This window comes from Scyliorhinus torazame, chromosome 1 (assembly GCF_047496885.1).
Source record: "Scyliorhinus torazame isolate Kashiwa2021f chromosome 1, sScyTor2.1, whole genome shotgun sequence".
Lineage (NCBI taxonomy): Eukaryota > Metazoa > Chordata > Chondrichthyes > Carcharhiniformes > Scyliorhinidae > Scyliorhinus > Scyliorhinus torazame.
The window spans coordinates 52,772,203-52,785,538 of NC_092707.1; the positions used below are offsets into that span (position 1 = coordinate 52,772,203).

Sequence of the window (13,336 nt, forward strand, 5' to 3'; positions counted from 1 at the left end):
CAATTCCTGTAACAGCCTCCCCGAACAGGCGCCAGAATGTGGCGACTAGGGGCTTTTCACTAACTTCATTGAAGCCTACTTGTGACAATAAGCGATTTTCTTTCATTCATTCATTCAAAGATACAGACAATGTAAAGATAAAAGTTTAATGCTGAATTAGCACAGATCCCACTATCCATTTTGATGAAGATATCTAAGAAAGGTACTAGCAGAATGTTAGACTGTATAGAAAGAAGGAAAATTTGACTTTGTATATGGCTTTTCATGCAATCTCTGGGTGGCCTAAAGAGCTTCATAACAAATGAAATGCTGGATAAAACAAATTATAGAAGGGCTATTGTATTGGTATACTTATCTCCTCGCCGGAGAAAAATTTTTTTTACACAAGAAGAGGCGCAGGAAAGAGCAATAAGACTGATCCCAAGGGTAAAAGATGGATAACAATTTGATGGAATAGCCAAAGATATTTGAAGGGGGAGGAAGGTGTAGAGAATACTTTATTTGTTAAAAGTGTTTCCCCCACTTTTTATACAGATAAATTAAAACAAATGATTTTTTTTTTGTGCTCCTTTTAAAAACAGTTATCAGTACCCTGTTGACGGTAACATAGTGGATAGCACAATTGCTTCACAGCTCCAGGGTCCCAGGTTCGATTCTGGCTTGGGTCACTGTCTGTGCGGAGTCTGCACGTCCTCCCCGTGTGTGCGCGGGTTTCCTCCGGGTGCTCCGGTTTCCTCCCACAGTCCAAAGATGTGCAGGTTAGGTGGATTGGCCATGATAAATTGCCCTTAGTGTCCAAAATTGCCCTTAGTGTTGGATGGGGTTACTGGGTTATGGGGATAGGGTGGAGGTGTGGGCTTGGGTAGGGTGCTCTTTCCAAGAGCCAGTGCAGACTCGATGGGCCGAATGGCCTCCTTCTGCCCTGTAAATTCTATGAAACTCCAGGGTCTTGCCAATAATAGACTCCAGCTCCACTGAACTTTGAGTTGTTTCTGCCGCCTTGATTTGTTACTCTGATGGCGGTGTTATGGGGAACTGAGATTCTCCATTGCAAACTGCGAGGGAATCGTACTAGCCAGAGGATCACTTTGTAGGAGTCAGTTGGCTAAAATTGCATGTGTTGGTCACTCAGCCCCAACTGCTGCAGTTGAATCAGAGGTGCTCACTGTCCAGACTCTAGTTCCTATAAGGCTGTGGAACTATAGCATGGGTGCTCATGTATAATGTGGTGAAATAACCCGCTATTCTCTGTTGGGACCAAATTCATGACAGCTGCGAAACTGTGCACAGCAATTAGTTGATGCCTTTAGAAGCTAAGGACATAAAATTTGCAAAATAAATAAAAAGATGGTGTTGACAGGTTCTCCCGATGCTCCAAATTAGAATGCTCGTATTCTGTAACAACAGAATTTAACATCAACAGATGGACAGCCAATTAGTTAACAGAGAATTGGAGCTGGGTGGTTAGAAAAATGCGACCGGATCGGCAGATCGTTTTATTAAATTAAATTAAATTAAATTTAACGATAAGCAACTGAACTTGCACTTCAGTTTACACTCTTGGGGCCCCATCCACTCAAAAATGATGAAAATAATTACAAAAATCAATTTTGCTTTGTTCTGCCAACCCCAATATTATAAAATAAGCTGCAATTACATATGCAAAAAAATATTTTGTTGGAGGTTCAGTTGTATTGTGTTTTCAAGAAATCCATTGCGCCAAATTTAATGATGTAACAAGAAGCACAAATTACATTTGCTCTCTTTTTAGTGATGCGAGCTTTTCTCCTGTCGTTTTAACTGAATGAAATATAATTTCTTGCTAGGTATTCCTGTCTATCAAAGGAATTTATTACCAGGCTGAAGTTCTTGGCCAACTGATAACATGGATTGTGCCCTATTCATTTGCACACAATGTAAGTATCAGAGACAGCACACTGACAGATTGCAGTTTAGCTATTCAGTAGTTCTTGATGGATCCTTAAAGCAATAGCTAGTGGATATGCAGAAATATGATGTGTATTATTGTTTCAGGCAGCCAGTGTTACTGCTGAATGCCTGTAGCATAATAAGAATACTTTAGCTAATGTTTGTCAACACTCGGTATTAGATATCTGATCTTGTAAGTTCCCTAATATTGCAATAATTTTGTAATAGCCGCAGCAATGTTTCTTTTTTGGGGGGGGGGGAGATCATGGTAATTGCAAAGTGGGGAAAAACAGGAGAACTATCTTTGTTAACATATTCTTCCATCTTTAAATGGAGAGACTCGTACCAGGTCTATATGTTCTTCAAAGCACATGTTTGCCTCACACATTGTGCACTTTATGATTTGAGTATTGCATTTTTTAAAAAGCGTTACGTTCTTGTTTTGTAGAAAATTAACCTTTCCATTTTAAGGGTGGAGTTTGGAAGGAAGAGCTACTTCACGTCAGATAGTGGTGTGTTACGATAGCAGCCATTCCTATTCAGATCTCACATTGCCATCCATATAGGGCAAGACCGTGTAATTGTGAATTAGTTCAGACCCGATGTTATTCAATACCTCAATCCAAATTCAAAAACACAGACTGGCTAGATAGCTAGGTGTTATTTGGCACTCTACTGCTTAAGTTGCAAAGTCAAAGAATAAAAAGCTTGCATAAAATTAATTTTGAAGGGAAGTTCAAATTTGATTACAATCATAGAATTTTACAGAAGGCTGTTCAGCTCATCATGCATGCACCAGCTCTCTGAAATAACTATCTGTTCAGTCCCATTCCCTAAACCTTTTTCAAACACAATATCCACTGACTTTGCACATTGTGGACATTTGCTACCCCTCCTCCCCCAAACCTAAACCATTTTCTCCTGCAGTTTTAATAAATAGAAACATAGAAATTAGGAGCAGAAGTAGGTCATTTGGCCCTTCGAGTCCTCTCTATGATCATGGCTGATCATCCAACTCAGTAACCTGTTCCTTCGATCCCTTTAGCCTCGAGCTATATTTAACTCCTTGAAAACATACCATGTTTTGGCCTCAACCGCTTTCTGTGGTAGCAAATTCCATAGGCTCACCACATTTCTCCTCATCTCAGTCCTAAAATGGTTTACCCTGTATCCTTAGACCGTGAGTGACCCTTGGTTCCAGACAAATAATACAAAACAAACGTCGTGTATTGTAAAGTTGAAAGAGTGGGAAACGTTTGGTTAATTTTTTAATATCAATTTACGTCAAGCAAAAATGTTTGATTGTATAGTTTTTTCCCCCAGACCTTTCCAACTGTACTTGTAGCACTGAGCTGTAGCTTTGATTCGTAATTGAAACTGTAATGTCTTAAAGTAGCCTAGCAGCAGCACTGTTTTTCTTGCTACCAGATTTCTGAAGGGTGCTGAATAATGGGTTTCTTTTGATTCCGGAGAAACTACAGTCTTGCTACAAACCTGCAGATATGCTGTCTGTGGGCTGAGTGGGAGTTCAAGCAAGACTTCATCATCTAGATACAAAAGACTACCAAAATGTCTTGAAGCTAACATTTTATTTGTAATTGGAGCTACCAAGTCAAAATGTACTCCAGTCTTTATGTTAGTAGGAACCTGGGATTCCCTGTTGACTTTCAAAGTATGCGCAAAGCGTTCCAGGCACCCACCACCCTCTGCGTAAAAAACTTTCCACGCACATCTCCCTTAAACTTTCCCCCTCTCACCTTGAAATCGTGACCCCTTGTAATTGACACCCCCACTCTTGGAAAAAGCTTGTTGCTATCCACCCTGTTCATACCTCTCATAATTTTGTAGACCTCAATCAGGTCCCCCCCTCAACCTCCATCTTTCCAACGAAAACAACCCTAATCTACTCAACCTTTCTTCATAGCTAGCATCCTCCATACCAGGCAACATCCTGGTGAACCTCCTCTGCACCCTCTCTAAAGCATCCACATCCTTCTGATAATGTGGCGACCAGAACTGCACGCAGTATTCCAAATGTGGCCTAACCAAAGTTCTATACAACTGTAACATGACCTGCCGGCTCTTGTACTCAATACCCCGTCCGATGAAGGCAAGCATGCTGTATGCCTTCTTGACCATGCTATCGACCTGCGTTGCCACCTTCAGGGTACAATGGACCTGAACTCCCAGATCTCTCTGTACATCAATTTTCCCCAGGACTCTTCCAATGACCATATAGTCCGCTCTTGAATTAGATCTTCCAAAATGCATCACCTCGCATTTGCCTGGATTGAACTCCATCTGCCATTTCTCTGCCCAACTCTCCAATCTATCTATATTTTGCTGCATTCTCCTGACAGTCCTCCTCGCTATCTACAACTCCACCAATCTTAGTATCATCTGCAAACTTGCTAATCAGACCACCTATACCTTCGTCCAGATCATTTATGTATATCACAAACAACAGTGGTCCGAGCACGGATCCCTGTGGAACACCACTAGTCACCTTTCTCCATTTTGAGATACTCCCTTCCACCACTACTCTCTGTCTCCTGTTGCCCAGCCAGTTCTTTATCCATCTAGCTAGTACACCCTGAACCCCATACGACTTCACTTTTTCCATCAACCTGCCATGGGAAACTTTATCAAACGCCTTACTGAAGTCCATGTATATGACATCTACAGCCCTTCCCTCATCAATTAACGTTGTCACTTCCTCAAAGAATTCTATTAGGTTTGTAAGACATGACCTTCCCTGCACAAAACCATGCTGCCTATCACTGATAAGTCTATTTTCTTCCAAATGTGAATAGATCCTATCCCTCAGAATCTTCTCCAACAATTTGCCTACCACTGACGTCAAGCTCACAGGTCTGTAATTCCCTGGATTATCCCTGCTACCCTTCTTAAAGGGACAACATTAGCAATTCTCCAGTCCTCCGGGACCTCACCCATGCTCAAGGATGCTGCAAAGATATCTGTTAAGGCCCCAGCTATTTCGTCCCTCGCTTCCCTCTGGGGACTTGTCCACCTTAATGCCTTTTAGAATACCCAAAACTTCCCCCTTCCTTATGCCGACTTGACCTAGAGTATTTAAACATCCATCCCTAGCCTCAACATCCATCATGTCCCTCTCCTTGGTGAATACCGATGCAATGTACTCATTAAGAATCTCACCCATTTCCTCTGACTCCACGCATAAATTCCCTCTTTTGTCTTTGAATGGGCCAATCCTTTCTCTAGTTACCCTCTTGCTCCTTATATACGAAAGGGATCGTATTAGAAGCCGATGAGCACTTGGATCCTCTCTCTATATTAGGCCTACATACTGGAATTTTTGCATTTAAACCAGGAACTGCTTGTACAAGTGGCATGGCCAAGTTTTGATTTAAATTCAATCTTTGCCCAAAACAACTGGGAAATTAAATTCTTGCATTGCATTCTTCAGAATTTTGGACAGCTACTCAGCTCAGACCACGACTTGCCTGTCATTTGTTTGGCCAACTGCAATGCTGTAGGCGTTTTTAATATTTTAAAAGCTTTCATTTATTGAAAAGAGTCCCTTGTAACATTGGAATGGGGCACTGCAGCTGGCTTCTAGCAATAAAGCCTCCATTATGCCCTGGTGGTAGATGAACAAAGAACTTTGTAATTCCTTCTATTCATTGTTTACATGGTCCAATATGTAAATCATGTGATATTTCTTAAGCTTAGTGGAACTGCTGTTCCAAAAATGAGCAGTCTGTTTCTGGCAGCCTAACTATTCAGATGGGGACGTTAGTCCCCTTCTACCAAATTGAAGCCTAGTAGAATGAATCGTATTTCACTGAAATTGACATAGTATGCTTTTCTTTAGGAGATTGGATCGCACTGTTTACACACCTACCCTTGTTTAACCATGACCGTTAACTGAACCTGTAGTTCAGTGCAGTGTCATATTTGCCCAATAGCAAGTGCTTAACCCCAATCGTCATGTTTTGATAGAGGTTTGCCTGCAATAACGCTGACTCTACCTACAGGTTGCAGAATGATGGGCTAAAACACTCATGATTCTGGGTCTCAAAGTGGGCCAGAGAGATGTCTCCAACTGTATGATTAGGAGTTTTGAATCATAAGGAAGCACTGTTGAGCACATTCCATATATGCCACAAATCTACCCTGATCTTGTTATTGAAGAAAGGCACAAAAAATATTTAAAAGGTTTCAGGGGCAGCCCAGTGGCGCAGTGGTTAGCACTGCAGCCTCGCGGCGCTGAGGACACGGGATCGATCCTGGCCCCGGGTCACTGTCCGTGTAGAGTTTGAACATTCTCCCCGTGTATGCGTGGGTCTCACCCCCACAACTCAAAGATGTGCAGGCTAGGTGGATTGGCCATATCTTTTTATTGAAACAGTAAAAAATATGTACATGGCCAAACGGTACAAACACTCATTTTGTGTTGGAGAAACAGGATACCCATGCTAAATTGCCCTTAATTGGGGGGGAAAAAAGAATTGGGTACTGTAAATTTATTTTTTAAAATTTCCATCATGATTTGCAGCAGCCAAGTTTGGAAGTGAACAGGCCTGAAATTATTAAAACCATGCCGGGCTGCATGTGGCGCAGTGGGTAGCACTGGGGCTGCAGCCCTGAGGACCCGGGTTCGAATCTCGGCCCTGGGTCACTGTCCGTGTGGAGTTTGCACATTTTCCCCATGTCTGCGTGTGTTAAGATTTTTCCATAATAGTGGAAATGTGCTCATCTGTACCTCTAATATCATTTAGACAATCACTCATTATCTCATAAATACACATCCCTAATAATAAAGTTGAAAGTGTTCTGATCTGCACCCCTAAACCCTCTAAACAGCAAGTCACTATGTAAGAAATAAAGTTTTGTCATAATAAAGTGAAAGTGATCCCATCTGTACCCCTAAGCCCTTTAAAATGTCTGTCAGTATGTCAATGATTGACGGTCTGTGAGATGACATATACCCTTTTGAAGTTGTTTTCACACAGTCAATTTCATTTCCTTTTGAAGTATGGAAGTCTGTGTATGACCAGGAAGCTGAATTCTTTGAACTGGATTGTTTACATTGAATTTCACACTCCATTGCTTGCTAAAAGCATTGTTTTTGACATCTAGTTGGAGTTTTAATTTTATTTTTTAAAAAAATAATTTTTATTAAAGTTTTCACAAAATATCAACAACAAAATGTAAAAGGAACCCAATAGAATTAAATACAAAACAACCCAGTGCTCCCCTCCCCCCTATACATAAATAATATATTAACACCCGCCGAAACATATAACAAACATAGCAAATATATACACCCCCTCAAGATCCCCCAGTATAGACAAACAAAAATAAAATAGAACCCATCTCCCCCCCCCCCGGGTTGCTGCTGCTGACCATTGTCTACCGTTCTGCCAGGAAATTCAAGAACGGTTGCCACCGCCTGAAGAACCTTTGCACCGATCCCCTTGAGACAAATTTCACCCTCTCCAATTTAATAAACCCTGCCATATCGTTGATCCAGGATTCCACGCTTGGGGGCCTCGCATCCTTCCACTGAAGAAGAATCCTTCGCTGGGCTACCAGGGACGCAAAGGCCAGAATACCGGCCTCTTTCGCCTCCTACACTCCCGGCTCTCTGCAACCCCAAATATTGCGACCCCCCCCCAGCCCGGTTTGACCCTGGATCCTACCACCCTCGACACCGTCCTTGCTACGCCCTTCCAAAATTCCTCCAGCGCTGGGCATGCCCAGAACATATGGGTGTGGTTTGCTGGGCTCCCTGAGCACCTAACACACCTTCCTCACCCCCAGAAAACCGGCTCATCCTTGTCCTGGTCATGTGTGCCCTGTGCAGCACCTTAAACTGTATGAGGCTGAGCCTCGCGCACGAAGAGGAAGAGTTCACCCTCCCTAGGGCATCTGCCCACGTCCCCTCCTCGATTTCCTCCCCCAACTCCTCCTCCCACTTAACTTTCAACTCCACCACCGAGGCCTCCTCCTCCTCCTGCATCACCTGGTACGTTGCCGAGATCATCCCCTCTCCAACCCACGCCCCCTAGAGCACTCTGTCCTGTACCGTGCGTGGCGGCAGCAGCGGGAATTCCACCACTTGCCGCCTGGCAAACGCCCTTGCCTGTAGATACCTAAAGGCGTTTCCCGGGGGGAGCCCATACTTCTCCTCCAGCTCACCCAGGCTCGCGAACCTTCCATCCACAAACAGGTCCCCCAACCTTCTTATCCCTGCCCTGTGCCACCCCGGAAACCCTCCATCTATTCTCCCTGGGACAAACCGACGGTTCCCCCGTATCAGGGTCCACACCGAGGCGCCCCCCCCCCCCCCCCCCCCCCCCCCCCCCCGTGCCGCCTCCATTGCCCCTAAATTTTGAGGGCAGCCGCCACCACCGGGCTCGTGGTATACCTCATTGGAGGGAGCGGCAGCGCGCCGTTGCCAGTGCCTCCAGACCCGTACACCCTCAAGACGCCGTCTCCAGCCTCTTCCATGCCGCCCCCTCCCCATCCATCATCCACTTGCGCACCATCGCCGCATTGGCGGCCCAGTAGTACCCATAAGGTTGGGCAGCGCCAGGCCCCCCCCCCAATATCCCTACTCCGCTCCAGAAACACCCTTCTAACCCTCTGAGTCCCTCGCGCCCACACAAACCCCGTTATGCTCCTGTTCACCCACCAAAAGAAGGCCTTCGGGATAAGAATGTGGAGGCACTGGAACAGGAACAAAAGCCTTGGGAGCACCGTCATCCTGACTGACTGCACCCTACGCGCCAGGGACAGCGGCAACGCCCCCACCTCATAAACTCCTCCTCCATCATTTGCTCCACCAGCCTCGTGAAACTAAGTCTATGCAGGACCCCCCAGCTCCTGGCCACCTGGACCCCCAAATACCTGAAGCTCCTCTCCGCCCTTTTTAGTGGGAGCTCACCAATCCCCCTCTCCTGGTTCCCTGGGTGAACCACAAACAACTCGCTCTTCCCCTGTTGAGCTTGTACCCAGAGAAATCCCCGAACTCCCTGAGGATCCTCATTACCTCCGGCATTCCCCCCCAACGGGTCCGCCACATATAGCAGCAAGTCGTCCGCATAGAGCGACACCCTATGCTCCGCCCTACCCCGCACGAGCCCCCTCCAGTTCCTCGAGCCCCTCAGTGCCATTGCCAGGGGTTCAATCGCCAGCGCGAAGAGCAGGGGGGGCAAGGGACACCCCTGCCTCGTCCCTCGATGCAACCAAAAGTACTCAGACCTCCTTGTCTGTGGCCACACTCGCCATCGGGACCTCGTACAACAGCCTAACCCACCTGACGAACCCCTCCCCAAACCTGAACCTCTTCAGCACCTCCCACAAGTACCCCCACTCTACCCAATCAAAGGCCTTCTCAGCGTCCATTGCCGCCACTATCTCCACCTCCCCCTCCCTCGCCGGCATCATAATAACGTTCAGGAGCCTCCGCACATTCGCGTTCAACTGCCTCCCCTTCACGAACCCCGTCTGGTCTTCGTGGATCACCTGCGGCACACAATCCTCAGTTCTCGTGGCTAAGATCTTCGCCAGCACCTTGGCATCTACATTTAACAATGAAATCAGCTCGTAAGACCCACACTGCAGGGGATCCTTGTCCTGCTTCGGGATCAAGGAGATCAATGCCTGGGTCATCATCGGGGCAACCCCCCCCCCCCCCCTTCCTCCTCCTCCTCCTCCATCCCTTGCCTCATTGAAGGTCCTAACCAGCAACGGGCCCAACAGGTCCACATGTTTTTTGTAAAATTCGACCGGGAAACCGTCCGGCCCCGATGCCTTCCCCGCCTGCATGCTCCCTATCCCTTTGGCCAGCTCCTCCAGCCCAATCGGGGCCCCTAATCCCGCCACCAGTCCCTCCTCCACCATCGGGAACTTCAGTTGGTCCAGAAAGCGGCCCATCCCTCTCCTCCGGTGGGGGCTCGGACCGATACAGTTCCTCATAAAAGTCCCTGAAGACCCCATTGATGCCAACCCCACTCCGCACAACACTACCCCCCCCTCTCCCCCCAATCTCCCTAGCTGTGTCCCGCTTCCGAAGCTGATGCGCCAGCATCCGACTTGCCTTTTCCCCATATTCATAAATCGCCCCACGGGCCTTCCTCCACTGTGCCTTCGCCTTCCTGGTGGTCACCAGGTCGAATTCAGCCTGGAGGCTACGCCTCTTCCTCAACAATCCTTCCTCGGGCTCCTCCGCATACCTCCTATCTACCCTCACCATCTCTCCCACCAGCCTCTCCCTCTCCCCCTGCTCCCTCCTCTCCTTGTGGGCCCTACTGGAGATCAGCTCTCCCCTAACCACCGCCTTCAGCGCCTCCTAGAACATCCCCACTCGGACCTCCCCGTTATCGTTGGGCTCCAGGTATCTCTCTATGCTTCTTTGGACCCGCTCGCTCACCTCCTCGTCCGCCAACAGCCCCACCTCCAAAGCGCCACAACGGGCTCTAGTCCCTCTCCTCCCCCAGCTCCAGGTCTACCCAAAACGGGGCGTGATCCGAAATTGCTATCGCCAAGTACTCGGTATCCTCCCCCCACTTCCAAGTTCCAAGTCCGGGTTCCGACCCAACATATGCCGCATAAAACCCGCTTTGTCTCAGTTCGGGGCGTACACGTTGACCAGCACCAACCTCTCCCCTTGCAGCTTACTACTTACCATTACGTACCTGCCGCCATTGTCTGGCACAATGCTCGACGCCTCAAACGACACCCTCTCTCCCACCAAGATCGCCACCGCCCGATTTTTGGCATCCAGCCCTGAATGAAACACCGAGCCTACTCACCCCTTCCTCAATCGTACCTGGCCTGCCACCTTCAGGTGTGTCTCCTGGAGCATGACCACATCCGCCTTCAGCCCCTTCAGGTGTGCGAACACCCGGGCCCGCTTAACCGGCCCGTTCAGCCCCCTTAACATTCCAGATTATCAGCCGGATCAGGGGGCTACCCACCCCCCCTCCCCCGCCAACTAGCCATAACCCCCCCCCTCGGCCAGCTACGCGCCCACACCCGGCCCGTCCCCCACGGCGGCAGATCCCCGTCCCAACCCCCTCCACTTGGTCCAGCTCCCCCTTGACCATACCAGCAGCAACCCGGTTCTCCCTCTCTCTCTCTCTCTCTTCCCCCTTCCCCCCCCACCTCAAAGCTAGGACCCTTCCCAGCTGCATTGCTTCCCCCATTGGACTCCCGCAAGTCAGCTGACTCCTGCTGACCCCGGTCGCTCCCGCCACTCCTTCGACTCGTCCCATTGTGGGACTTCCTCTCCCCCTCCATTACCCACCAGCAGCCTCTCCGTCTCCCCCTTCCATCCCAAGCACGGGGAAAAACCCTTGCTTCCCCACCCCGGCCCCGCCCCCTCCAGCCTTCAGCACGGGAAAAAGCCCGCACTTTCCACCTGTCCGGCCCCGCCGCCTCTGTCGCAGCTCCTTTTACTGGCCCGCTCACCTCACCCCTGACCCGGGCCTCACCGTCCCCCACGGGGCCCCATCCCCCCCAACCGGCCATCCACCCCTTACTCCGTTTACTTGCCCCCCTCCAAGAGCCCACCCGACAGACCCAACCAAGACAGTGCTCAGCCCACCCTAACCACCCACGCCGAACCAAAACTGAACAAGAACAAAGAACCCCCCCTCAAAATGTAACACAACAACAACAATCCCCGACCATCCCCACATCCGACCCCCCATCCTGACCCTCAGTTTGTGTCCAGCTTCTCGGCCTGAACAAATGCCCACGTCTCCTCCGGGGACTCAAAATAATGGTGCCGGTCCTTATAAGTAACCCACAGACGCGCCGGCTGCAGCATGCCAATCTTCACCCCCTTTCTGTGCAGCACTGCCTTGGCCCGGTTGTACTCGGCCCTCTTCTTCGCCACCTCCACGCTCCAGTCCTGATATACTCAAACCTCTGCATTCTCCCACCTGCTGCTCCTCTCTTTCTTGGCCCACCTGAGTACACACTCCCGATCAGCAAACCAATGAAACCGCACCAACACCGCCCGTGGCGGCTCGTTAGCCTTGGGCCTCCTCGCCAGCACTCTATGGGCCCCTTCCAGCTCCAGGGGCCCCTGGAAGGACCCCGCTCCCATCAGCGAGTTTAACATGGTGACCACATAGGCCCCCGACGTCCAAACCCTCCAGCCCCTCCGGAAGGCCCAGGATCCGCAGATTCTTCCGCCTCGACCGATTCTCCATCTCCTCGAACCGTTCCTACCATTTCTTGTGGAGCGCCTCCACCTTTATCGTTGGGCCCAAGATCTCGTCCTCGTTATCTGAGATCTTTTGTCAGACCTCGCGGATCTCCACCTCCTGGGCCGTCTGGGTCTCCAGCAGCTTATCAATAGAAGCCTTCGTCGGCTCCAGCAGGTCCGCTTTGAGCTTCCTGAAGCAGTGCTGGATAACCTCCTGCTGCTCCTGCGCACACTGCATCCACGCTGCCTGGTCCCCGCCATCTGCCATCTTGCTATTCTTCCCTCGCACTTTCTTTGGCTTCACCACCACCTTTTTAGTCGCCCCGCTCCTGGTCCAAGCTATATACTGTCGGGGGAATGTTGCAGTCTTCTTCCCACAACGGGAAATGTAGAAAAAATGCCGTTGGGGGCCCTAAAAAGAGCCCAAATGTCCGTTCCAAGCGGGAGCTTCCGAACGTGCGACTTAGCTCTGCATAGCCGCAACCGGAAGTCATCTAGTTGGAATTGTAATGGGTAGAATCAGATTGTTTATTTTTATAGCTCTGCAGGATCCATTAAGTCAGGGTAGCAGCTGTTTCTCTAACCACAGCTGTCTTTTTTAGTCTGCCTCTTTGTTCTCGAGTGCTTCTTAGAAAGTGAAGGGCAGCCCCCACAGCTGTTCTTTCCTCGAGATCATAGAGGCAGACTCATCATAAAAAAGCAGTAAATATGCATTAAAATGGGAGAGCCCAATCCCAGGAAATACCCCCAAGCTGAACCCCTCCAACCCAGTGCAAGTTCTAGTACCAGTCCCAATTCTCCACTGGCAGGTGCGCTGGAAGGGAGACTCCGGAAGGGAGAATCCCGGCCAATAGCTGCAAACACTTTCTAATGTGTGTGGAAACAGTTTCTAATGTGTGTGGTCTTGTAGCAAAGTTGACCATATTTTTGTGCTTGCGGAACTTTCATTTAGGCCAAAAGGACGGCTCGTGTGACAAGTGGAAAAATCCCCCTTTATGAATAAGGGCAGTTTTCTGTGAAGTGGTTAAGGTGTAGATGGGGCTTTGGTCTGCATGTAGTTGGGCTGTAAATTGCTGAGGAAAAATTTGAATGTTGATACCTGATGCCCAAAATGAGAACATTTGGTTCCTTCATCCTGATTAGCACAAAAGTTCCGAAAGAAATGAATTATTATCTGCTTGTTCGGATAATTATTTTTAA

At 48.8% G+C, this 13,336-nt stretch overlaps 1 protein-coding gene across 1 annotated transcript in view; it reads left to right on the plus strand.

Annotated features, from left to right (window-relative positions):
- The window catches only part of pes (pescadillo), a 62,222-nt gene that overhangs the window by 25,691 nt on the left and 23,195 nt on the right, over nt 1-13,336 (plus strand). Inside the window, exon 6 of the mRNA XM_072492770.1 lies at nt 1,827-1,916. Within this exon, the coding sequence (XP_072348871.1) occupies nt 1,827-1,916 (90 nt within the window). The remainder of the gene's footprint in view (nt 1-1,826; nt 1,917-13,336) is intronic.